The following is a 27,582-nucleotide window of genomic DNA, read 5'->3' on the forward strand; positions in this document are numbered from 1 at the left end:
ATGATTGGTCGTTACCAGAGCCCTGAGCATCTGTGATGTCATTTTCAGTTGACAGAAGTGACAAAATGGCCGCCCCCTGAGCTAGCTAAAAACGGGTGGATTTCGCATATTCCACAAACGCAATATTAATCAGAATATAACATTTTTCTAGGTGTTTTTAGTGGGTGGCAAAGCTTGTATAGCACTAAAAGCAAAATGAGAGGTGTCTAGGCTGGCCGCAGTTATTATAGGCCACTCAAGTAAGGGCTCGTCATAGCAATTAGACGCTAATGCTGTGCCCCATTTCAGTGTCATTTACCTAAAAACCACTCCTCTTTTTTGATGGTTTGCGTGTAGCGTATTTCTGTACGCATGTTTTTCATCACTACAGTCATTTCACAACGGATTACTGCTATTAACTTGAATTTACATTGCACTTTCGTCTCTCGACAGTTTGCTGTGGGCGATGCAATATGTTATGAGGATGTTACTCGTTGATTATGTATTATAGTAAAATCCATATTCTCTTTATGTTTGTGCAAACTCTGCTCTTGCCACATTGTGTATGGATCTGCAGTGACTCCTGTCTCATAGCTGGGACACCACAAAGCCTACAATGTACCAAGATTGTCAGTGTAAACAATGGACCCTCCCTCCACTGGACACATTTGTGCCGACTGACAGTGTCACTGTGTTAGTGTCTGTCAGTGTGGGTGTGTAGTACAGCATATCCCTTGCATGCAGCCAATGCATATTCAATTCTGTATGTGAAAGTTTTTGCCTTGCTCCGGGTTATATTGGGCAAATACGATACAGTCTATAAGCAATTGACCTTCGCTTAGCCACTGCTAAGGATTTGTTGGAGAAATTAAAGAGAGAGAGAAAAACACCGCAAATGTTGTTCTTTAAACAACTATTAATTGCACTTTTATGGACTTCTGCAGCCATTAGAAATTTGGAATGTGGTTAGAGACTAGTGGTTAGTGGACATCACTTACACAGAGAAAGGGAATGCATTTTCCCATTCTAAAAGGATTACTGACTGCCGCTACAGAGAACCATCATTCACTCTGTGTTGTATTTTCAGACCAGCAGGCTGGTCTATATTTTTTGGCATGTGAATTGAAAGATACCGTAAGATGAGATGAAAAGAGAAGTAATAGTTTCAATATTTACTGAATGAGGGAAAATGTTTATTTTTGGGTGAATTTTCTTCTTTAACTTGTTCTTATATTTATGTTTTTCTCTGTAATTCATTGTGTATACCCTGTAATATGATTTACATTTTCACAACTTTATTATTTTCTGCACCCAGTGATTCAATGTTTTTTGTTTTTTTTTTGGTGGGGGGGGTGTAACATGACTGAGAATAAATAAAAACAATGGCGATATATTGTAGTTGTCTGCTGTGATCCTTAAATATTTAAATAAACTCTTGTACATGCACAAGTATACAAAAAAATTTGTTTTGACCACAAAATCTTTAGATACCCATGTGCAACTGTTCAGTGTTTCAGTACTTATTTCACAACTTGCGGTTCTCTAACAAAGAGAAAGTCAATTAAATGACTCTGTAAAGATTATCAAATCAAATGTATTTATATAGCACTTTTCATACAGAAAGAATGCAACTCAAAGTGCTGTCCAGAAAAAATGTCCAAAACACAACATAAAAAGGAAGACCCGCTCCCGCCCTCCATCCCAACAAACCCAAAGATATATATCCACCAGTACATCCGCACTCGCACCTACACACACACTCACACACCCCACATGTACACACAAAGCACACAACCGTATAAACTTTGTTAAAAAAGACATGACAAGGCACAGAGGAACCATAGGGGAAAGGGTACCCAAGGGGGGCTCGTTCACGCTGAGGGGAATGACAGTTTACGGGCCACAGGGAGTGCCGCCATCTCAGAGACCCCCGGCCCGGCTCAGCCGGGTGGACCCCACACAAAGTGTAGAGGCCCCCGGCCACCCGGACCCAAGGAGCCCCTGCGATGACGGCCCCTGCGGGAAGGGCAGCCACCCCCCCAACGCGGAGGGCACCCCATGAGGAACCACTGGAGCTAAAAGCTAACAACAACAGTAATATAATTGAAGAACTAAAATCAGTAAACTAAGAGAAGAAGAATCCTGAGTCAAAAGAAAAGATAAATTACTTAAAATTAGGTAAAAGCCAAATTAAAAAGGTGTGTCTTGAGCTTCCTCTTAAAGACATCAACACTCTCTGCGGACCTGACGTCCTCTGGCAGGCTATTCCAAAGTTGACGACCAAAATGGCTGAATGCTGCCTCTCCATGCGTTTTGGTCTTCACCCTTGGAATAATTAAAAGGCCGGCATCAGAGGACCTCAGGATCCGCGAGGGCTGGTATGACAAAAGCAAATCGGATAAATAAGATGGCCCAAGACCATTAAGACATTTATAAACCAATAAAAGTAACTTAAAATCGATCCTGAAACACACGGGTAGCCAATGCAGCGATTTTAAAACTGCTCCCGCCCTCTGGTTCTCGTCAGCACCCGAGCTGCTGAATTCTGGAGTAGTTGTAAAGAAAAGATACTCTTATTGGGCAGGCCATAGAGCAGGGCGTTACAATAATTTAAACGACAGGAAATAAAAGCATGCATCAGTACTTCTGTGTTAGCCTGAGAGAGAAACAGGCAGACTCTGGCAATGTTCTTAAGGTGATAGAAACCTATCTTGGTTACATTTTTAATATGAGGAATAAAACTGAGCTCAGAGTCAAAGATGACGCCCAGATTCTTCACACATTCTGAGGGTTTAAAATCTTGTAGTTTTGGTAAAAGCCGATAACTAAAACCTCAGTTTTGTCCTGATTGAGCTGTAGGAAATTCTCTGCCATCCATGACTTAATATCTGAAATGTAATTTAAAACGGTATCAATATTTCCTGTTTCATCAGGACACACGGCAATATACAGCTGTGTGTCATCAGCATAGCTGTGGAAGCTGACGCCGTGTCTCCTGATGACACCCCCAAGGGGAAGCATATAAAGATTAAAAAGTATTGGGCCTAAAATTGAACCTTGGGGAACCCCACATTTAATTTCATGGGTTCTCGAGGAACAGGTATCCATACTTACAAAAAAGATCGGTCTGTGAAATAGGAATAAAACCAGTTAAAAACAGTACCAGAGATGCCCACTAGGTTGTTAAGTCTATTTAATAAAATTTGGTGATCTACTGTATCAAAAGCAGCGCTTAGATCCAGTAGCACTAAGACTGTGAGTTTTCTCACGTCTGCAGTATATCTAATATCATTTAAAATCCTTAAAAGAGCAGTCTCAGTACTGTGGTTCATCCTAAAACCAGATTGATATTTCTCTAAAGAATATAAAGCATTTAAGGTTCATCCTGAATTTTAACCGTTAAACCCAATATTCCAAACTTTTTGTTAGTCATGTATAGTTTAGGTGAATCCAAAATGCATAAACAATGCACAACAAAATATATGAATTTGAAGGCAAGCATGGGTCAGCATGCACCGCTAATTAGTTGCACCTGAAATTGAATCGCACAATTATACACTTAAAAGCCTTTTATTTCTGAGATAAACAGAAAACTGAAATATTTAAATTACTGGGGAAACACCTGTAAACACACAAAACTGCATTACAACAGTTGTACATATGCCCCCCAAAAAAGCATTGAGAATCATCCATAATGTCAGATTTCTTCACCACACAAACCAGTTGTTTCTCCTATCCAAAGTCTTAAAATTTGCTGATCTTGCAGAATTAGAAATGGTACAATTAATTTATAAAGCTCGAAATAATTTACTCCTAGATATTTTTTCTGTATACTTTTCAGTACAAGCCAAGTATACTTCAGCACACTTATGTGAATTAAAAAAAACGTAGTATTCAAAAAGTACACTTAAAGTATACTGTCTCTATTTTAGTATAAAAAAAAGTTTACTTTCATACTTGAATAAAATACTGTACTTGATATGGATTGATACCTGATCAATATTCTTGAAGTCTGCATTGGATATACTAATATTGAAATAAATATATGGGATAAGTTTTACTTCCTCCTAGTCATTTTCGAATGTGTAAGCAAGTACGATATTACCTATGTTATATTGATTATTTGTAATTCTGTTTTGCTGTTATTTATTTAGTTTTTGGTTTTTGTGGTCTTCATTTTGCTGTTTTTTTTACAAGCTACTATATTACAGTGTGCTTGTATTTTTTTATATACATGTTCAAAATGAATTGGGGGGGGGAAAGATTTCGAATGGGAGACAAACAGTAGAATGATGTAGGGTTTATGTTTTTTTTTTCGTAGACAATTTACTGTACAGTTCATTACATTCAAATAAGGAGTATTGACCAGGAGGGGGCAGCAGATATTAGAAACCACGTCTCAGCAGCTGTGTTTGGGAAGAAGAAGACAACCAGGAAGCGTCCACAAATAATACCAGTCAGGATAATGGTAAGAGAATTAAGACGACTGAATTTAACAAGGGGTATGACGCTTGTTTGTGCTACATTTTTGGATCCCACACGATTATAACATTGGCTTCATGCTAGTTAGTCGAACACATTATTTTCGGGTAGTCTGACATTAGGGACTCTTCGCGTTTGAGTTTAGATCTTGTGCTCGCGTGTGATACTTAACAGTTTTTTTTTGTTGTTTTTTTTTAACCTCATAATGGTATTAGTTAAATTAGCAACTATTTTCACTTCTATCCTCAATTAGGTGAATGCTCTGTCGGAAATTGCTGGTGAAACAAAATCAAAATGCGCTACAACTTAAGTGTCTGGTTATTTTGTTGACAATATGGTTATGTAGTAGAGGATTTGTGTCTTAGAACTACACTGTATTGGAGTGGTATGTAAAACATATTTTAGTTAGTCAAATAAATGTTGGTAACGTCTGAACATGATGCAGTGATGAATGCAATGAATGCCAAATATTTCTTAATAAAATAAAATGGTCATAATTGTTATTGACAGTACAGTTATTATTATTATTTTTTTTACTTTTAAGTTCAATACCTTTGCATTAAATCTTGTATTTACACATTTTTAAAATGTGTTCAATATTTTATTGAACTGTTGTGTGAAATACAGTTAAAGTGACCAGATCCAAACTCACCAGATGTGGGACAGGGAGTATGCTTGTGGGGGACAGCTGACGCTCGTGACGGACACCAAAAATGCATATGACACAGCTTGTCACCTGTTCAGTAACATATAATATAATAAACTGTAATAAAATAACAATTATAGATCTACAAATAAAAACACAGAATTGCAGTTGAAATTATCTGCAGTTACAAAAATACAACACAAACTGCTAGTAAAAAGGTCAATCTCTGAGACATTAATACAATATAATATATAATATAATAATGTGAATAAACGTGTCCACCATAGCAGCACTATGCACTTCCAGAAGCAAGTAAAGCACTGATGAAACTCTTTCGGTTATGTCCATCACAACTCAAGTCTTTCAGTTTTCTCCATAACAGCAACAGCTGCCACAAAATTCACAGAAAGCTTTATCTGACTTTATCTGGCTTCACCCACGGACAATGAGTTCCCAGACCTTGTTGTAACTGCATTTCATTTTCTTTGCAGTCTTCTTACTTTCTTTAGAGTCCTCCATTTTCATTAATTCATCACAAATGTATGGAACGCGTTGCCAAAAGGCTTGTTTTTGGTAGGCGTATCTTTAAAAACAACTATTGCCTGCATGTGCGCCCGGCTGTTTGATTGACAGCATACCCCTGCCTCTCACAGTCACACCCGCCCGAACACCATACACCCCCCACACGCACACACAGCCCGACCTTGACTTAACTTGAACACCTATTATCCTGGCTTCTGATTTTAAAACGAGTATCCATGAAGTTGTTTTGTTTGATGGCAATTAAACATTTAGATGGTTTCACAGTCATAGCGATCCTCTGAGGGACACCATAACTACGATGTGGCGCCCGGTTCAATTTTTCACACCTCTGCTTCACTTATCCATTTTCATTTTCATATCACTGAGTTATCCTGTTCATGGTCACCTATCCCAGCTGACTTCGGCAAAAGGCAAACCACACCCTGGACTGTCTGTTGCAGAGCACATTTATAAACACAACCATTCACTCTTACATTCACACCATCGCTAAGTGGGAATTGAACCGACGCTGCCTTCACTGAAGTAACACAAATGTATTGCTACACCATGAGTAACGCTGTCCTATACCATTTCACAATATGTTGTTCTCTTTTTGTGGAAACTCATCCTGCTTATTGTGTGACTTTGTTTCCAGGCTACCGGAGTGGATCAAGCAGCAGGCATGAGTCTGATTGTCTTCAGCCTCATGCTGTTTACTTACTATTCTGTCTGGGTCATTGTTCTGGTAGGTTTGGATGCTTGAGTTCTATTTCAGTGCAAGATGTGTATTAAATATAACCAGCCTTCTTATACTGTACAGTAGGGATTTAACGATTCACTCAAACCCCGATTCGATTCGATTTTCAGTTTTCGATTCAATTTTTTTTTTTTTTTTTTTTTTTTTAAATATGAATTACTCAATTTAAAACCATCCATCCATCCATTATCTATGCCGCTTATCCTCACAAGGGTCACGGGCACGCTGGAGCCTATCCCAGCCGGCTTCGGGCAGTAGGCGGGGGACACCCTGAATTGGTTGCCAGCCAATCGCAGGGCACACAGAGACAAACATCCGCACTCACAATCACACCTAGGGGCAATGTAGAGAGTCCAGTCAACCTACCGTGCATGTTTTTGGAATGTGGGAGGAAAGTGGAGTACCTGGAGAAAACCCACGCAGGCACGGGGAGAACATGCAAACTCCACACAGTGAGGCCGGGGCCGGGATCAAACCTACGACCTCTGAACTGTGAGGCGGACGTGCTAACCTGTCGCCCAATTTAAAACCAAAAGATGTTTTTATTTTATCTGCATCGTCCTTGTTACAAATAATAACTTTTGTAACATACAAAAAAAATTTGAAAATGAACTAATAATATTGACTGCTTAATTACATTTTTGTCTTATCGTTGTTTTGTTAGTTCCAGAACTAAACATGAAAATTAATAAATGTACAATACATTTGATTGTTATCATTACAAATCCCTTAGAGATCAAAATTTCAATATTGATTCTTTTTTTTTTTTTTTTTTTTTTTACATCGATTCATATTATAAGCAGTTTAAATCAATATGAAATCGATTTTCAATGAATCGTTACATCCTTACTGTACAGTATTTGCTGTAGGGCTGAACAATCAAACAAATTCAAATCAACATCTTAATGTAGTAGGATGCAATTTTCAAATTGCAAAGGCTGCATTTGGTTGGGGAAAAAACTACTTAATTTCTGTTGGTCGGTAGGATTTATTTTTTTTATACAGGTATATGCATCGGTAACTTGTATATTTTATTCATTGTTTTACATAGTGTCTAGAAAAGATTAATAATGTTTTAAGGAGTTTAATCCACCTGTTTACATATCTTTGTTTTATGAAACATGAAAAGCTAAAGTGACAAACCCACAGATTGGTATGCATTATTGTTGTGGTCTTATTTCTGACTTGCTCGCTTGTGTTTTAATCCACACTTGTTTTGGTAGAATTTGGTGAGGTTTTGAACTAAAGAGCATCTTAAAAGACTGCAAGTCAGTTTTAAGTAACTGAACAACATGCAAAGTAGATAAACTGTCTTTCATAGTTCGATTCGATTTTTAAAAATCTTTTTCATGGTCCATTTGCCTTTATTTTAGTGTACGCCTAACGTACAGTATAAGACTAATTTATGTGAAATAAATTAGATTGTTTATTGTAATTTATTGCTTGTGTTTGTTAAAAAATGCATGGGAAGGGGATATTGAGAAAAATAATTTCCTATTAAATTGCAATTGCAATATTGAGGGAAAAAAATTATCGCAATTATATTTTTTTCCCCCAAAACCTTTCAGCCCTAATTTGTTGTTTAAATGAACTCAAATGTGTTGTCTAATTGTTTTTGTTGTGGCAACTGCTCCCAGTGTCATCTTTGTAACTGAAATGTTTGCTATCTTGCCATTTCCCAGCCTTTCATGGACAGTGATCATGTATTACACAAGTATTTTCTGCCGCGGGAATACTCAGTCATTCTGCCTGGTATCGCAGCAGTACTCCTCCTCCTTTGTATAGGTAAGACTCAAGCCCAATGGCCCCACGAATGCATGCATATCACCACACGCTTCATTCGCGTTCTCATTTGATGAAATCAATTCAGTTTTTTCAATTTAAAAATGGATGTCATATCTTTCCTCTCCACAGGGGCCTTCACTGCTATAGTCCTTTGGAGGAGTCAGAAACCCAAAAAAGTTAACTAATCTCAAAATGGGACTGCTGTTGGGTTCGATATATAGAGTGGAAATCTATAGAATCATTCCCTTTATTTACTGCCAGTGGCTCCTTAAATGACACACCAAAAGGTATTTTTGTAAATAAACAGATGATCAAAATCTCTAAACTGAGTTTCAATCCCCTTTTGGATCCAATGGACAGCTGTTTTGGAGAACAAGGACATCTCAGTAGAATCATGACCCGTCAAACAATGTCTGTCTGTCTTTTCTTTACTATATATATTGGTTTCATTTACCCTTTCTTCTGAATTAATTAAAGGGATGGTTGGGTTGGGGTTTTCCATGTTTTCACTAACAAATTCATTTTATATAATTTTTGATCAGGAAAATAAAAAGAGTTGTCATTTTCTATTTTATCAATAAATTTGGGAGAAATTAGGAAATAAGTGACTCCATCAATAACCGCTCTTTTTCATGAGGAAAATGGCCGCGCCCCCAACCGTTCTATACTTGTTCGGGCGGAGTCACTAGAGGAACCGATTACAAACCCTCCATTGGAAATCATTGTACTTTCATTGCTTAATACGTCCAAAAACGGTGACATCCCTACTTATGACAACTTCAACATATCAAAAGGATTAACCTCTCTGGCTGATTTATATAAGAATGAGGAAATGTGGAAGGGATAAAGATCCATGCTTGCCTGATTGCTTGCCTGATTGCTTGCCCGCTAACATTCGCCGTCTGCCTCCTAAGAGTTGACACGAGTTTAGCGTAGCTAAATGTCCAAAATATAACCAGTCAGGGTTCGTGTGCGCATTCATGCTTTTGTCCGCTTCAGCCTGTGTAAGTGGAGAAGCGATCGCCACGGTATTTTTGATTTTGTGGAGGTGATCATGATGAGATCACGTTTTATGCCAATAAATCCAAACTATTATGCAGAACACTTTTATACTTTCACAGGTTGAAGTGGACAAGAGTAGTAATATGCATTTGCATTTTGGTGGCGATCGGTCGCCATTTTAGACAACAGAACAGACAAAGTGAGCAATATTACCACGCTTGCCTCCCTCCTGTGACGTAGACCGCTCAGACCGAAAACATAACAAGCTGAGCTCCAAAAGGGGGCGGGCCAATATGTCGTAAATCTAATCACAAAAAAAAGCACTTAAAACACTACAGAGTCTTTAGGGGTGGGCGGGTGGGCATTTTAGCACGGATGTCATTTCTACATGCAAACCTATAATATGAGTGCCAATGTTAAGCTCATCCAAGTGTCACTTTAATGTACTGATGACTCGTCTGAATGGTTGCTTTTGACAATCTACACTAGATCAGGGATGGGAAATTTGGCGGCCGGCAGGTGGCCCTTTTGGTTTTAAAAAGAAAAATTCCAATAACAAAAAATAAAATATAATAAAAAAAACACTGTTACACGTGTTATTTGAAGTCCCCTCTGAAGATAAAGAATGAATTTAAATAAAATAACAAAAAATAATGATAAAAAGCACTTTCATGTTTTTATTTGAAGCTAAAACCTCCCATGCAGAAAGAGGGTCATACACCATACTGTATGCGAAGCAAAAGAGGACTGACAAAAAGCAGAAACATGCAGACAAGAATTTAAGTCATAGCAGGGCCTTTTTAAAAAAAAAAATGTTTAAACAAGGAGCACAGTGGCCCTTAACCTGAAATTTTAGGGGAGCAAGTGTGAAATTTACAGACGCATGCTGTAAATAAACTTGCATAGTAAATATTCAGATTTCCGCTCATTTTTATTATATTATTGATAAATGGATGAATGTACAGCAGAAGTTTTTCAGCAACAAAAATATTTTAAAAAGTTGAGAAAAAAAACGATTTACTGGTTCATAGTTGAGTAGATGACAAATTTACTTGGACTCTTTCAAACTTTGGGGGGCAAAATGCCACCATTTTGCGACAGTCTGGATCCATGAATAGACTAACTTTGCATGTCATGCATCCCTTTCCATTTCAATACCGGCGAGTCCCCATATCCATATTTAAAGCAGTTCTTGCTGCAAACAGCAGCAGCAAACGTGGCCTCCACCAGTACTGAAGCTTGGATCGCAGTGGTTGCTCATTTGTTCTAAGATCATGCAGCGAACCTTTTCACCAGTACAGCAAGGTGCTCAACCAATCCCACCCCCAAGCTATAGCCAAGCAAGGCAATCACCAGGACCCCAGCACTGAGAAACAGCCGGGAACCCAGGAACCAGCCGCATCCGACGCAGCTGTAGTCCACAGGCACACCGCTACGGTGCTGGGTGGTTCGATCCCAAAGAACACAGTCAAGAGGATCCCCAGACAACCCCTCAGCACTGCTCACGTCCCCAAGGGCTGCGACTGCAACAAAAGCCCAAAACACAGAGTGAGCGGTGGGAAGCAGGGGACCGCAGAAGCCCCAGGGCGCAGTCTCCATGCCGCCATTCCTAACAAGGACCAGGCACCATCAGCCCTAAAAGCAAGTGAGGAGACCCCGCCACACGTGTACATTGGTGTACATCCGGTCAGAGATGGAGCATATCAATAAGGAATGTATCACTTAAAGTCAACCTAAACATATTTTTCTCAAGAATATGTTCCCTGCAGGCCCACTAGTTGAAACACGGCATTCTGATTAATTTTGCGTTTGTGGACTATAAGTTAAGCAGCAAAATGCACTCGTTTTTAGCCATCTCTGGGGGCTGAACTGTTTTCTGAATCTGAGCCGTGATTGGTCGTTGTGAGCAGTTGTGATGTCATTTTCAGGCGACAGAAGACAAAATGGCCGCCCCTAGAGATGGCTAAAAATGAGTGCATTCACACTTATTCCACAAACGCAATATTTATCAGAATGCCCTGTTTCAACTAGTGGGCTTGCATAGAACATTTGTTGAAAATTAAATGTTTGCGTTGACTTCCATTTCAAATAGGACCTGCCTGACAGTGAAGTAGACTACGTTATTCATATGAACTATATATTTAAAGAGAAAGTCAACCCCAAACATTTCCTTACAAGAATATGTTCCATGCTGGCCCACTAGTCGAAACGTGCACTCTGATTTATGTTGCGTTTGTGGAATATGAATTAAGCAGTAAAATCCACATGTTTTTGTTTATCTTGGCGCAGCCATTTTGCCACTTGCTGTCGACTGAAAATGATATCACTGTTGCTCAGGGCTCAGATAACGACCAATCATGGCTCAGTTTCAGAAAACAGGTGAGCCGTGATTGGTCCTTACCTGAGCAACTGTGATTTCATTTTCAGTCAACGGAAGTGACATAATGGCCGTCCCCGGAGATGGCTAAAAACGAGTGGATAAACTCTTATTCCACAAATGAACGCAATATTAATCAGAATGCCTTTTTTTAGATGAGTGAAGGTGCAGAAAACACATTATTGAAAATAATTTTGGTTGTTTAAGTACCTTTAAAGAAGAAACAAACAATTGATCTGAATGGAAACTTTAAAAGAATCAGTCTTAGGTAAATAACTTTCAATTCTTACAGTGAAAATCAATCAAAATGATTACTTTCTCACCATAGCAAGCAAACAACATGGCTGAGAAGGCTTTTTTTTTTTTATCATACTATCCACATAGTTTTATGAAATGAAATGCACACGCATACCAAACTTGCCACCACAATCATAATACAAGCAGGAACAAACCTAAGTTTAAAACAAATGTTTGGAGGAATTAAGCGATTTTTGTGTCATTGCAGGGGCGGAGCCATGGGTGGGCCTGGGTGTGCACAGGCCCACCTACATTGACAGACTGCCCACCCAATGAGATTCATGAAAAAAAATATCTACTTTTAATTTTTTTGTAAATTATTAAATTATTTTTGAATTTGTGTATTGAATATTAAGAATAGCACAACTGTGGTTGTCTAAGGATCTGAACTTCATATTATTCAGTTGATCATTTTATTTGAATATGTGATGTGCCGGGATAGGAGGATTGTGCTCAGGGTCATTGTGCTTTTTAGATGTGGTTTCAATGAGTGAGCTACTGCGTCAGCCGTTGGTGACAATTGATCGAGTGATTGGCTGTGTGTGTGTGTGTGTGTGTCTGTTGTTTTTCTTTTCCTTCTTTTTTTTTCTTTGTTTGGCGCGTCTGCTCAGGCGGAGCCTGCGGGTGACGTGAAGATTACGTTCTAGACGCCGCTTGTCTGTCGCCGACGAGAGACAGACTGGGACCACGTGGGTCGTACAAGTATGCACACGGGAACTCTGTGGCGGTTAGGTGATGCCCAGCTCTATGAAATAGTACACAAAAGCAAAGCCGTGACAAAGAAAATGGCATTATCTAGTTAGTAAATTGGGCTCAGCAAAACGTTGCTTTTTACTTCAACTTGTTCCCGCTTGCCTCTGAGTGTGATGGGCATTGTTCTGAATAGGTGTGAGTTTTATTTCACGAAACCTTGACTGTGATTGGTATGATAAAGAATGACTCTCATGCACGGGCAGCCTTCACTGAGGTGTTGTGTCAACCTAACTATCCCTGCTGAAAAAAAATTCTGGATATATGCTCCTGGCTGATTTGAATTAAGAAGAAAAAAAAGCTACTCAAAGCTACCCGACTCTGTGAAATTGTCCTTCTTGTTAAATGATGGTTATTGTGGTTAATGTCATTTTTTTTTCTGAGTTCATTTTTACTGACCACACCCAAGCCTGATTGCCTCCAGACCTGTTCAATCAAGAGATCACTTCAATAATACTTGTCTGACAAAACGATGTCTATGTACGTACGTTAATTGGCTCGTGTGTATCTTCGTTCCCTCTCCCCAACGGCGTAAACTATGCCACCGCCCCTAAACACACACACACAGGCACACACACTAGCCGTACTTTTGGACATTGTCTCGCCTCTGGAACAGGCTGCGCTTCACACCATGACGCTGTGAGTTGACATGTGATAGTGACACAACACGCGTGCGCGCATTCTGTTCTTCGTCCACCACAGCAGTCAGGTAAGACTTGTTCATTCAAATGTTATCTTGAGTAAAATGTGTGGAATTCGAAGATAGACTACAATGACGGTTGTATTTGTCGTCTTGTGATATAACGTCAGGAATCACATTTTCCCTAACTAAATACGTCCTTGACGATTATAGCTGACTCAAAACAGGTTGTGTCGCATCCGAATTTTTGGAGGGGTGACCGAGGGCTTGTTTTTAAGAAATGTCACATGAAATCTAATTGCACTCCCGGGACCCGTGATGATAGCGCGGTGCAGTTAACGTTACAAAAACAAGGTGTGTCAATAGTGGTGTCAAGAGTACAGATTTTAATGCAATTTCACTCACAAGTTTATAAAAGAGAGGTTTACCACTTTTGGGGAAAGTTAGTGGCTAAACAATCAAATCTGATAAGGATTATTGAACTGTTTTTAAAAGGAGTATTAGAGTATTGATTAATGATGTATACCTTCTTTGCTCGTGAAAGTTAGCGGAGGTTTGCAGTCGGAATCGCTAACGGACGCTCCGGATTAGAGCCGAAATGGGCAAGACGAGATCGGTCTAACAAAAAACGAGTTTTAATTTTTTTTTTTCTCGTTCAAAAATTGGTATACGGCGTACACAATTTGAAATGATCAAAAAACGTATACAATACGGGAAAAACGTACAAGTTGACAGGTATGATTATTTAAAGAATTCAAGGAAACAGGACTGAAAAAAGGTTGTTCAACACAAAAGATCCAAACTGTTGTTTAATAATGCAATTGTTTTCACTCAGTTTTATGTTTTTTTTAAATGTTATTTTTATTGTGAGTTGGGCTAATCTGCCATGCTACAGATTTTTACAGTTTTGGTTTAATTCTTCTGGCACGTTTATTTTCTCGTTACGAGACCGGACGTTTGCAAGACATGCTGCACTTAATGACATTGCCTCATGTGAGGTGAGGGCTGCTCGGTTGTAGACCAGTAATGTTCAAAGTCCGGCCCGGGGGCCAAATGCGGCCCGTGTTCAAATTTCCACCAGCCCGCAGCACCTGGCATAAAATTAATAACATGTGGCCCATCTGGACTGTTGACCGCAGTAAAAAATACACATGTACAAAAAAGAAATGATCGTCTATTTGACCAAAAGATGGCAGCAGACCTGTGGGCGTGCTTTCGAAAATACACTCCGAGCTCGCCCTGCCACTCCAAACACACCACTCTCAAAGGCTTGTTAGGTGTTACAGTGAACCCGTCGCTGCATGACCTTTGTGTTGCCCTTTCTGAGAGACTGTAGCAAAGTTTTTTTTTTTCCTTTTTTTTTTTTCAAACTACTGAAAATCTCCCTCCTGTCTGCTCCCATGTACTTTTTATCCCATACTGTCCCGATCCTGTGATTAAAGGTAACGTTGACTCCCATCCTGTGGGAGTCCCGCGGGATTCCCGAAAAGATGTTCACCTCTAGAAGTCCGAACAACTCTGAGTACAGTATTGATTGCATTTGAACCCGTTTTTCAGAAATTTTCTACACATACCCGTGAAATTTAGTCGCTTGGTCTAGTGATCCATGCTAGATTTAAAAAAAAAGGGAAATAAGTAGCAGCCTCCTTGCAAATGAGGCAGACACAATTGTTGTGAAAAATTTTTCCTTAAATTGTCGGCCCTCGCTGTCAACTTTCCTTTTTTTATTCATCGTCTCCATTTTAGAAACTTTCTGGAAGGGGTCACACAGGGTTATGGAGTTGGGCAAATTGCTGCTGCCGCCCTCTTGTGTGTGAATGTGAATTTGCATTTCGAGTATTTTATATGCTTGTCAACGAGGCTACGGGCCAGACGTTATTAATTTTATAACAGAGGCTGCGGGCCGGATAAAATTTGACCGCGTGCCGCATTTGGCTCTCAGGCCAGACTTTGGACAAAATCTCTCTTAAGGTGCAGCAGGGCCCTCCCGCTTCATATAAATTTGAGCTTTTGCTGGCAGGTATTTACATGTGGATCTGATAACTAACTCTGAACAAGGCATTATTTGCAACAAAATACCATATATTTTGGAACAGAATAATTTAGATAATAATAATCTTATTATTATTATTAGGTATTACATTTTAGTTGCTAATCCTTTGCTTGCAACAACTGCACCAAGCCAGTGACCTATTGACATCACCAAACTTGTCTTTTTCCATTGTGATGCTTTCATCCTGTCTCAGTTGTTGTTTGTTTGGGGTGGATATTTCCTTCAAGTCTCTTATTTAGAGAGTTAAAATAAAAATACAAACTAATGGGTTTAAATCTGGAGCTTGACTTGGCCAGTAAAACCTTCCACCTATTTTTTATTTTTTATTTTGCTGTTGCCTTCAAGAGTTACGTCATCAATCAAAAGTAATGAGCCTGTCCCAGGCAAGACTAATTAACTTCAGTGTGTTTCACAGGTAAGACTGTATATTTAGGATCATGAGGAGATAATTTCTTTGCCCAAACGTCAGCCTTTCCATCAACCAATTGAACTTCCTTCCATCCTACCTATTTTTTTAATACCACTTATCCACATCGCGATCACAGGTGAGCTGGAGCCTATCCCAGCTGACTTTGGGAGAGAGGCTTTATTCACGGATGAATACCATTGTACTTTGGATGCTCCAGATGCATGGTTCTGGATGATTGGTGGATGTCCCAACAAGGCTGCAATGTCAGCAAGAAGGTAGCAGAGTAACGTTTTGGTCTGGTGTAAGAGTGAAAATTAATTTAGCATATCTGGGAGACCATGATAAGCTTAAAGATTATGATTTTTTTTTTTTTGCATGAAGGGACAACAGCCATACAGCAAATGCAGCTTCCACATTGCTTTTCAAAGAATGCTTTTCCAAGTTTCTCATTTACACCTGCTGTGTAAGCCAAGCCAGACTATCTTGACTAAACATGGACTGTGATCTATCTGACTAGCATTGTTTTCTCTTACCCCAGGAAGATTATCTTGTATGACTTTGTCTTCCTCTTATTTCACCAAACGGGAATTAAACACCCAACCACAAACATACCGTAATCTAATCAGACATTAGTCAGTATTAAGCGAGCGACATATGGCCGCCGGTTCTCAGAAGGAATTGTCCAGTGGAATGTTCAATGCCGACCCACTTGGAGAGTCAATGTTTTTTTCCCCTGTACAATCAATCGCCATCTTTCACTGCTTCCAATATTGCAAACATACTGCAGAGATAAAATATACAATTTGACTGAGATTTGTGCCACCGTTTCTGTGAATATACAAAGTATTTTGAGTGGTGAAAAATGGCTGTCGTGACCACTTCCTCTTCGATACATGCCAGCACACCCATGTCATTAAGAGCCCTTTATACCCTTAAAATGCATCAATGCAAAATTTCAAAAAAATGTGTTGGATCGAGTCCTACGCTGTCCATAATGTGGTATATTGGCAGAAAGAAATGTTATGCTCGTTTCCTTATATATCCTTGAGGTGCCGCTGATGATTTACTACTCTAATGTACTGTATACTTCGACTGGAGCTGTTCAAGGGTGAAAAAAAATTCATTTAAAAATATTCTTTTATTTGAGTGCTTGGTGCCTGTTAGGTTTTCGTGGAGGAAGACCCAAACGCAGGAGGCAAAATTGTGTGCAAGATTAAGTACTTAATTTAAAACAAAAGGCAAACAAGGTGCTGGGATAATAAACTAACAAAATGTTGAAGTCTCCAAAAAACAACAAGGAACAAAACAAACTAAACAAACACTATGACGATGACTATGACTGAACTGGACTTTGACAAGACTTACAGAGACAGGATAGAACAGACGAACCAACAAGGGCTGAAAGAAAGCTGGCAACTAAATACAGACAAGTTAACGATACAACGAGGACAAGACACAAAGGGTAGGAGGAAGCTGGTTGGTTAACACAAGGGACTGGTATGACAAGCACAGGTGGACTCAATAACTTAACGAGACAAAGGGACACAAGGAAAAGCATGAAACTAAACTCAAAAACAAAACTCATAACAAGTGCCCAGGTACAGAGTGCTCAAATATGACACAGTGGTCTACTCCACTGCGCAATAAAGTCTTCCATCCATCCATCCTTCCGGTTTCTACCACTTAGCCAGGTTGAGGTGTCAGGGGCAGCAGCTTTAGCAAGGGAACCCAGACTCCCCACTCCCCAGCCACTTCTTCCAACTCTTCTGGGGGGATCCCATTGTGTTCCCAGGCCCGCCAGGAGACAGTCTCTCCAGCTTGTCCTGGGTTGTTCCTGGGTAGGGGTGTGGAAAAAATCGATTTGCCAAAATATCGCGATTTTCGGCTGCCAAATATAACATTGATTTTTCAGCTTATAATATCGATTTAATGATGGCAGTGTGTAACACTCCATTTTCTTTTTTTTTTTCAGAGAAAATGTGCAAAAACACAAATAATAAATAGGATGTTTTGAAGCAAATAGTTTTGACTCAATTTGTCCTCTGATCTATATCTTCTGATAAACATATACAGCAACTTCATTTCTCATCTCTACATGTAATTTTGATATTAACTGGGTGGAACATAACTATATCGTGATATCACAATATCGTGATAATATCGTATCGTGATACGTATTATATTGCAACATCCTTGCCAGTACTCACCCCTATTCCTGGGGCCTCCTGCCAGTGGGATAAGTAGTAACAAGTTGTGTAGTAATTACCGGTATGTCCACTGCTATGAAATAATGATGAACAACAGTTATGCTACTACGCAGAGCAACGAAGGTACAATAATGACGAGATAAGTTACATCAAAACAGGGATGCGGGAAATTGGCACAACATTTGCCACTAGTGCCACAAGTGCCACTATGGATTTCTGAGTCAAATGTTTAGAGCGTTCATGGCAAGAGGGAAGAAGCTATTGGGATGTCTGTTGGTCTTCAACCGTTTAAGGGTTGGTAATGGGGTACAGATGATCTTCAGGTTGTTGGTCGCACCAGAACACTAACCTCTCCACTTCCTGTCGATGTGCAGTCCTTGTTGCCGCCTTTGAGGCCGATGATGTGGCGTCGCTTGTAAAATTCAGGGTGCATTTGAGCTGCAGTCGTTTCTTTTAGAGGGAGAAGAGTGGCAGAGAGAGGGCACATCCTTGGGAGGCCCCAGTGCTGACGGTGCGTGTTGATGATGATGTCGTCCCCCCATTCTTACCTGATGTGTCCCGCCCATCAATAAGCCCAAGAGCCACTGGCACTTGGCGGGAGAGAAGTTAAGGGATGGTTTTAAAGTCCACAAATGGGTCAAGGATGAAATGCAGCCCCATGTTGTCTGCATCATCTATAGATGTTCGGTAGGCAAAGTGCAGGCGCGCCAGCAGGGGTCTTGTGACGCTCTTAACCCTTGCATTGTCTTGTGGGTCAAAATTGACCCATTACCATGTTTAGCTGTAGAAAAAATACTTTGAACAATCTTTTTCCAACTTGAAATTTGATGACTTTTCCTAAATGGCCGCCATAATTAGAAAATGTGATACCTTGTTTTTGTGTATGTTTCCATGTGGGCTGTACTGATGGTGTTTAAAGCAGGATGGGAGTTAATACAGCTCCAACTGAAGATCTGCATGAAGACTTGAGCAAGCTGAGCAATGTAGACTTTCAGGCAGGAGGAGGAACGTGATGTGGACCACCTACATTGTGGATTTTCTGTTGCTTGAAAAGCCGCCTCACATCCTGTCCATGAATATTCAAGGAGGAAAGGTGTGATGGAGGCCATTGGTGGTGGGGTGCAAAATACAAGACAACAGAACATTCCGTGTTGCAAAAAATGACATTGGACCATTAAAGAGGAAATAGCAGCTCTTCTCAGTCTCGGTCAGAAACTTGTATACATGGATTTACAAATGGATGAGAGAGTTATTGAGCAGGTTTTGAAGAGCGGCTCCTAACATCTAACTTGATCGGCAAAGATCCTTCCTGGGTTAAACTATTATTCATTTTATTTAAAAAATATCTCTGTAATGCATCAAATATGAAAGATTTCATTGTACTGCCTCCTCAATATCCTCCCGTGCAAGCCAACTACCACACCAAAGACCGTAGTCTCAAATTCAGCATACGAGGACCGTAGGTATACTGAATTTTGATCAGATTTGCCACGTGGGTGGAGTGGGGTGGCGGAGTATGCCTCCTCAGCATTAGCACATAGCAGATCAAAGGGCCTTTTCTTCTTTGTAGAGTCACATCTGGTTGCTGAGTCAACAGCCTGTTGCAGCAGATTCGACGTGTTTACGTTTCACCGACTAGTTTTGTTTTTGAAGACATTTTTCGTTACTTCTTTCTTTGCTTATATCATGAAAAGACACATTTCATTAAAACACAACTCCCTTAAAAAAAATAAATCTGGCACTTGGCACTTGGAAATATGAGTAGGTGACTCCATGAAAACGATATTGTTTTGAAGTTAGTGGCAACTTCTTTGCCAGGCTTGGCCAGTGACTCAATTTGATGAGTTTTTTTTTCCCTTTTCTTTTTTTTGGGGGGGTGGTCGGTGGGCTGACTTTCCATCACAAACTTGAGATGCAGAGTGTTCTTTTCTTTCTGACTTCACAATAAGCAGCAGTTTGGCAAATGGTGAGGAATTCATCAATAAAGTGAATTTCTTTAATGCCACAATTTTACTGAGGGCCAAAATCACTAAAGGATTGTGTAAAAAGTGAGCAATCAGACTGCATCTAATTCACAAAGCATGCACAGATGGTGAAATGCTTCACAAACTGCACTGCCAATCAGAATGCGTCTTGGTGTCGCTGGTTGTATTTGCGTGTATTTAAATGAGGTAATATGCATATTAGAGATGGCACAATATCCAAATGTCACGATGTTGTGATGGGGCGGCATGGCTCAGTGGTATAGTGGTCGTTTCCCAACCCAGAGGTTGTGGGATCGATCCCCGGCCATTGTGACCATGTCAAAGTATCCTTGAGCAAAATACTGAACCCCCAGTTGCTCTTGATGCTATGTCATCAGTAGGTAGATGAGGTACAGTGTAAAGCGCAAGTACCCAAGGTAGAAAAGCGCTATATAAGTGACATCCCATTTACCGTTTACCAAACGTCACGGTAGAATAATATCACAATATGAACCTCACGATACGATAATTATCATGATATTGTGGGGAGGTTGGCGATATACAAAATGCTCACGAAACTGTATAAAAGCTCACGGTATTGTAAAAAAATAAACAAAAAAGAGCTCATATTTTTAAAAAATAACATCACAATATTCTGTTTTTGCACATAATAACAGCATTCACAAAGAAATAGCCTTGGCCAGTCATGGGCTCCTGCTAGCGATTAGTGTGGGTTTTAAACATTGGTGGCATCAAATGAAACTACACTAATAAACTAACCACCAGCGAGTGCTGGAACTGCACAAATGGAAAACAACTTGGGCTTTTAAACAGATTCGCTGCTATTAATATCGTGACATTATGACTTTGATATATTGTGCCAATTTTGATATCGCGATATCACGATATTGCCGATATTGTGACATCCTTAATGCAAATACTTGGCAGAGAAACGGCCCACCTCACTGTAAATGTGCCCCATTGATGACGTCGTATTCACTAACACCAGCACTAATAGCCACATGCAGTTTCCTTTGTGACGTTAAGATGGCGATGCAATTGAAGGTGCTATCAGCCGTCGCTGTTCCTTCTTTGTGAATTCGGCCCTGAGTCACTGAGACTAATGGTGACTCTTCTTCATTTTTGCCTGTATGACCGTATTACATTGTCTGCTACATAAATTGGTGGTAGGCTTGCGAATTGTGGTCTCTCTGAAACACCGTAGTGCGTGTGCTTCAAAATGCACACGCTTCGAACTTAGGTTGTTGCATTGTATTTGTTGACCACTAGATGGCAATAAATTCTGCACACTGTGCCTTTGAAGTTACAAGCGTCGTCACAGAATGAATTAAACTCGTATCTCAAGGAGCCTGTATATTCTTCTTTTGATCAAATGTTCTTCTCTTTTGTGTATGTAGAGGTAGGCAGAGGAGTCGTGAGTGTGGTGAAGTCATATGCTGCATTTACACTATGATCCAGCAGCCCTGTTTGTCTGATATGTAGTGCGCCGTAGTTTTGTCATGGTCTATCACAGTAGCCTTGATGAGCTATGGGGAGGACGGGGCTGAGTCCCGATGACTCAAAGGCCCATTACGTATCTACCCGCAGTTGACCACAGATGCTAGTACACTCCCTCCCGGGCTGTTGTCTGTCTTCCACTAACACTTCCAATTCCATCACTTCAAATTCCACAGAGTCTTTAAAGTATAATGCGTTCAAAGCAGTATCAAATTAAACCATCAAGAGAAATCACACAAGATTATGATCACACATACTTTGTTTCCATGTCAAACACAACTGATCTGGCTGGCGAACACCAGTAATTAAGAATCGAGCTTAACAGTTGCACAAGTGTTGCATCATGCTCGTTGCTATGGTGCTACACAATAGCTCTACCATCGAGAATGGCATTCAGTGGCGGGCTGACTACCACCGAGGTCGAGCATTCCTAATTTAGTTTAGCAGCTTTTACACTTCCTTGCTGTCAATATCCATCTCCTGTATGTCAATTTTTTTACACTAATATTTGTGCTAAATTCACAGACAAAATTAAGTAAAGGGCATATATTATGGGAAAATAACTTTGAAATTGCTTGTATACAAATACTTCGGTTTATGGAGTGCTTGCCCACCCAGTGTGAAATCAAACAACCACAGGTATTTTTATGTTTATTTATGAAAGTGTCTGTGAAGGAGCCATTCTGAACTTCCACCCTACTGCAACATTAGCTTTCTGATAAGCAGATAAGCATACTTTTGCTCGATTGCTCGGTTAAGTTGTTGACATTGTTGGTATTTGTTGTTTGACAATGTAATCACATGTGCAGATCCGAACAATAAATTCATCCATCTATCCATTCTCTTTCACTTATCTGAGGTCGGGTCGCGGGGGCAACAGCTTAAGCAGGGAAGCCCAGACTTCCCTTTCCCAAGCCACATCGTCCAGCTCCTCCTGCAGAACCATGAGCCGGGAAAACCACACTTCCTGGTGGACCCTCCTCTCCAGAACCCCTGAATAGACTTTACCAGGGAGGCTGAGGAGTGCGATTCCCCCTATAGTTGGAGGAACACACCCTCCAGTCCTGCTTCTTAAAAAGGGGTAACCACCTCCCTGGTCTGCCAATCCAGAGGCAGTGTCCCTGAACTCCATGCGATTTTGCAGAGGCGTGTCAACCAGGACAACCCCACAACGTCCAGAGCCTTGAACCGGGCGGGTCTCGGTGACCTCAACTCTAGAGCTAGGAAAAGCCCGCACCCTCAGCTGCCTCCGCAGTCCCACAGGCCGAAAAGGCCAGATACGACTCCTTCTTCAGCTTGATGGCATTCCTCACCAACAGGTCCACCAACAGGTTTGGGGGTTGTCGCTACGACAGGCATGGTTCGACCTTACGGCCACATCGGACACACCGGTCGGCTGCCACAACAATGAAGGCACGGAACATGGTCCACTCAGACTAAATGTCCGTGACCTCCCTCGGAATGTGGGAAAAGTTCCCAGCAAACCCTCACAGTACATTTGGGTGTGCCAGGTCGGACTGACATCTTTCCCCCAACATCAGTTGACAGCTCCGCCCCTCTCTTCACCCGAGTGTCCAAAACATGCAGCCGCAAATCCTATGACACAACCACAAAGTCGATCATCGAACTGCTGCTTAGGATGTCCCGGTGCCGAGTGCATATATGCACACCCTTATGTTTAATCATATCGTTCGTTATGGACAATCCACGACGAGCACAGGTGTCCAGTAACAGAACGCCACTTGGGTTCTGATCGGCAGGCTGTTTCTCCCAATCACGCCCCTCCAGGTCTCACTGTCATTGCCCACGTGAGCATTGAAGTCACTCAGCAAAATGATGGAGTCCCCAGAAGGAGCACTCTCCAGCACTCCTTCCAAGGACTGCGAAAAGGGTGGGTACTGTGAACTGCTGTTTGGTGCATAAACACAAACAACAGTCAGGACCTGCCCCCCTCCCAAAGGAAAGAGGCTACCCTCTCATCCACCGGAGTGAATCCCAATGTACAGAGGCTAAGCCGGGGAGCAATAAATGTGCCCACACCTGCTCTGCGTCTCTCACCGTGGGCAGCTCTGAGTGGGAAAAGAGTCCAACCACTCTTGAGAGGACTGGTACCAGAGTCCAATCTGGGTGTGGAGGAGACTCCAACTCAGGCACCAGCTCACACCACCTCAGGCTCTTTCCCTGCCAGAGATGTGACATTCCACGCCCCTGGAGCCAGCTTCTGTAGCTAGGGGATCAGACCACCAAGGTCCCCGACTTTGGCCACCGCCCAGCTCATTACGCATCCAATCCCGTTGGCCTGTCCCAACGGTGGTGAGCCCATGGGAAGGGGGACCCATGTTGTCCTTTCGGGCTGAGCCCCATGGGTACAGGCCCAGCCACCAGACGCTGGCCTTCGAGCCCCACCTTCAAGCCTGGCTCCAGAGGGAGGCCCCAGTAACCCATGTCCGGGCAAGGGAAAACTGGATTTTTTGTTTTCATCATAAGGGGTCTCTGGGGACCTGTTTGTCATAGGTGACCCTGCCAGGGGCATAAAGCCCCAGACAACTTGGCTCCCTAGGATCATTGGTACAATCAAACCACTGCACCAAGTCCGTACACTTATTGACAAGTATAATTCAGCGGCTTGCTGATGAAGTTCTGAGTCATTTTCAGTAGTTAAGTATTATTAGCAGCATGATTGTGGCAGCATGATTGTGGTCAGTCCAGTGACTCAATATGATGCATTACAGTTCTGTTACACAACTCTCACTGGCAATTTTTCAGACATGTAATGAATATTTGTTTTGGGCTCTTTCATGCTTCGGAATATGAATTACCAAGAAAATACCATGACTTATTTAAAGATGAGCATCCTGAGGGAAAAAATTATACAGTTTGTCTTGTTTTGCTTCATCTTTATTATTTTGTTATGTTTGAAATAAAGTGATGAAATAAAAAGAAAAAAATAAAGGTTGCTAATTAAACTAATTAGATGACATGATTTTCTTGTTTTTCTACCTCTTTAAATGTTATGGTGGGAAATATGGCAACAGCTTAAATGTTTTAAAGAATCAGTGTGCTGGTTGGACACCAGCATTATTCTGTTAACCTCAACCCAGGAATGATTCCTTTTGTGATGGTCGCCATAGTTACCTCATTAAAGGCTCAACTAGCACTCAACGGGCTTTTGTGTTTGTCGCTAGCCTTGATGCCTTCTTTCTTCTTCTCATCTTATATTTCTTCAACCAAGAGCAAATCTGGAAACCTGAAAATCTTGCCTACTATCACCGTGCAGTTTTTATGGTTAATGTTTTTAATTTGTTTATATGTCAGATGCAGAGGTCGGTGGCTCCTCGTGGCTTTGGGAAGCAATCCGGCACACTGAAGAGAAAAAGATGGGGCGGTTTGAGACGGCAGTGGGAGCTTTTGGGCTTATTTGAGATCGATCAGCACCACGAGTTCTACAACCTGACTTGTATGATGAAGGAGGGATTGTTTTCATCAATCCAAACCACCATTGACCATGCATCTACAGTGAGTATGAGTCAACTGATCACACACAGCAGGAACTTTATCAATCAATCAATCACATTTTATTTATATAGCACTTTTCATACATAAAAATGCAACTCAAAGTGCTTTAAAACATTCAAAGCAAAACATAGAATTATCTTCAATCAAAAGAAAAGATAAATTATTTAAAAGTTGTTGAAAGCCAAACTAAAAAGGTGTGTCTTGAGCTTCCTCTTAAAAATATCAACAGTCTCTGCAGACCTGACATCCTCTGGCAGGCTATTCCAAAGGTGAGGACCAAAATGGCTGAATGCAGCCTCGCCATGCATTTTGGTCCTCACCCTTGGAATAAATAAAAGGCCGGCGCCAGAGGACCTCAGGATCCGCGAGGGCTGGTATGATAAAAGCAAATCAGATAAATAAGATGGCCCAAGACCATTAACACATTTATAAACTAATAAAAGTACTTTAAAATCGATCCTGAAACACACAGGGAGCCAATGCAGCAATTTCAAAACTGGCGTAATGTGCTCCCGCCCTCTGGTTCTCGTCAGCACCCGAGCGGCTGAATTCTGCAGTAGTTGCAGTGGTGAAATGCTCTTTTTCGGGAGGCCAGAGAGCAGGGCATTACAGTAATCTAAACGACAGGAAATAAAGGCATGCATCAGCACTTCCGTGTTAGCCTGAGAGAGAAACGGGCGGACTCTGGCGATATTCTTAAGGTGATAAAAACCAATCTTGGTTACATTTTTAATATGAGGAATAAAACTGAGCTCAGAGTCAAAAATGACGCCAAGGTTCTTCACACAGTGTGAGGGATTAAAAATGTGTAGTTTTGGTAAAAGCTTCTCTCTCTGACCTTCGGGACCGATAACTAAAACCTCAGTCTTGTCCTCATTGAGCTGTAGGAAATTATCTGCCATCCATGACTTGATATCTAAAATGCAATTTAAAAGGGTATCAATGGGTCCTGTGTCATCAGGAGACACGGCAATATACAGCTGCGTGTCATCAGCATAGCTGTGAAAGCTGATGCCGTGTCCCCTGATGACATCCCCGAGGGGAAGCATATAAAGATTAAAAAGTAAGGGGCCTAAAATCGAACCTTGAGGAACCCCACATTTGATTTCATGAGTTTTAGAGGAACAAGTATCCATACTTACAAAGAAATATCGGTCTGTGAGATAGGAATAAAACCAGTCAAAAACAGTACCAGAGATGCCCACTAGATTTTTAAGTCTATTTAATAAAATTTGGTGATCTACTGTATCAAAAGCAGCGCTTAGATCCAGTAGCACCAAGACTGTGAGTTTTCTCACGTCTGCAGTGCACCTAATATCATTTAAGATCCTTAAAAGAGCAGTCTCCGTACTGTGGTTCATCCTAAAACCAGATTGATATTTCTCAAAAATATTATTTGTATTTAAAAAATGATTCAACTGGATGAAAACCAGTTTTTCTAAAATCTTACTTAAAAACGGTAAGTTGGATACGGGTCTGTAGTTATTAAAAACGCTCGGGTCAGAACCGCTCTTCTTCAGAAGGGGCTTCACCACCGCCGTTTTAAAGGCAGCGGGGAAGACGCCTGTCTGAAGAGAGCAATTGACTATATTTAAAATTTGTTCTTCAAAAAATCCATAAAATGTCTTAAAAAGAAATGTGGGAATTGGATCCAAAAGGCAGGTTGTTGGGTTTACCTGGGAGAAAACTCGAACAAGTGTCCTTGCATCAACCAGGGCAAAACTTTCCAGTGTTTCCTCATGTAAATATGATTGTCCGGGTTTATTAAAACTTGTGTTTTGACGGGCTAAAAGACTGGATCTTATGTCATCGATTTTACTTCTGAAGTGGTCTGCAAAGTCCTCACAGAGAGCATCTGTTGGTCTCTGTGGGGACTTATTAAAATCAGAACTAGTTAAAAGTTCAAAGGTGGAGAAGAGAACCCTGGGGTTGTTTTTATTGACTGTAATGAGGTTTGAGAAATAGGAAGATCTTGCCAGTTTTACTGTTTTATTGTAAGATTTCAGTTGTTCGCATAAAATTTCATAGTGTACTGTAAGTTTACTTTTTCTCCACCTCCTCTCTGCACTCCTGCATTTTCTCTTTGATATTTTGATAGCATTGTTTCTCCACGGGGGTACAGTCTTTGTTTTTGTTGTTTTAATTAAAAGTGGAGCTACTGAATCTAATGATGATTTAAGATGTAGGTTAAAATTGTCAACAATAAGATCACTTTAGACATGGCATCTACAGACAGAATACAGGTGCTTCACAAAAAGTGATGGTATGAATGGTTTGTATGCCTGTGATTAACTACCGATCAGTCTAGGATGTAGTCCTTCTTTTTGCTGGAACTCAGCAGCTGAGCAGTCGGGACCATTTCCAGTACATTGAGCACTACAAATACGTAGACATTATGCAAGGATCAACTGAAAATGTTCTAAAATAGCAACTTGAGTTTAGATGTATGATAATAATCGAATCAACCGAAGCAGAAATTAACACCAATGCAATACTATACTGACAAAATGCTAATTGTCACCCTCAAGTTGGTCATTTAGCAGTGTTCATTTTGTTTGTAAAATGAAATGCTGGTTTGCTCAATCCGCGAATTAACATTACTGCCACAAGGCTACTTAGGAGTCACATGAAACTGGGCTCGCAAGCCACCGGTTGGCGGCTCGGCTCAGTGATGTGTT

General features: G+C 40.8%; 2 protein-coding genes across 3 annotated transcripts in view; both read left to right on the top strand.

Annotated features, from left to right (window-relative positions):
• The first annotated feature begins 4,320 nt into the window (after positions 1 to 4,320).
• Positions 4,321 to 8,496, top strand: dpm2 (dolichyl-phosphate mannosyltransferase subunit 2, regulatory). Its single transcript, XM_086053657.1, has 4 exons — positions 4,321 to 4,447; positions 6,285 to 6,374; positions 8,069 to 8,171; positions 8,301 to 8,496. The coding sequence occupies exons 1-4, from the start codon at positions 4,445 to 4,447 to the stop codon at positions 8,354 to 8,356; spliced, it is 252 nt and encodes an 83-aa protein (XP_085909783.1). The 5' UTR covers positions 4,321 to 4,444; the 3' UTR covers positions 8,357 to 8,496.
• A 4,339-nt stretch (positions 8,497 to 12,835) lies between these two features.
• The window catches only part of pip5kl1 (phosphatidylinositol-4-phosphate 5-kinase-like 1), a 28,350-nt gene continuing 13,603 nt past the window's right edge, over positions 12,836 to 27,582 (top strand). Inside the window, exons 1-2 of one of the 2 annotated variants that reach the window (XM_086054123.1) lie at positions 12,836 to 13,077; positions 24,704 to 24,904. In XM_086054123.1, the coding sequence (XP_085910249.1) occupies positions 24,704 to 24,904 (201 nt within the window). In that variant the 5' untranslated portion in view covers positions 12,836 to 13,077. The other variant, XM_086054122.1, reaches the window with a different exon arrangement.

This window comes from Filicampus tigris, chromosome 15 (genome assembly GCF_054856515.1).
Source record: "Filicampus tigris isolate MCC_2025a chromosome 15, RoL_Ftig_1.0, whole genome shotgun sequence".
Lineage (NCBI taxonomy): Eukaryota > Metazoa > Chordata > Actinopteri > Syngnathiformes > Syngnathidae > Filicampus > Filicampus tigris.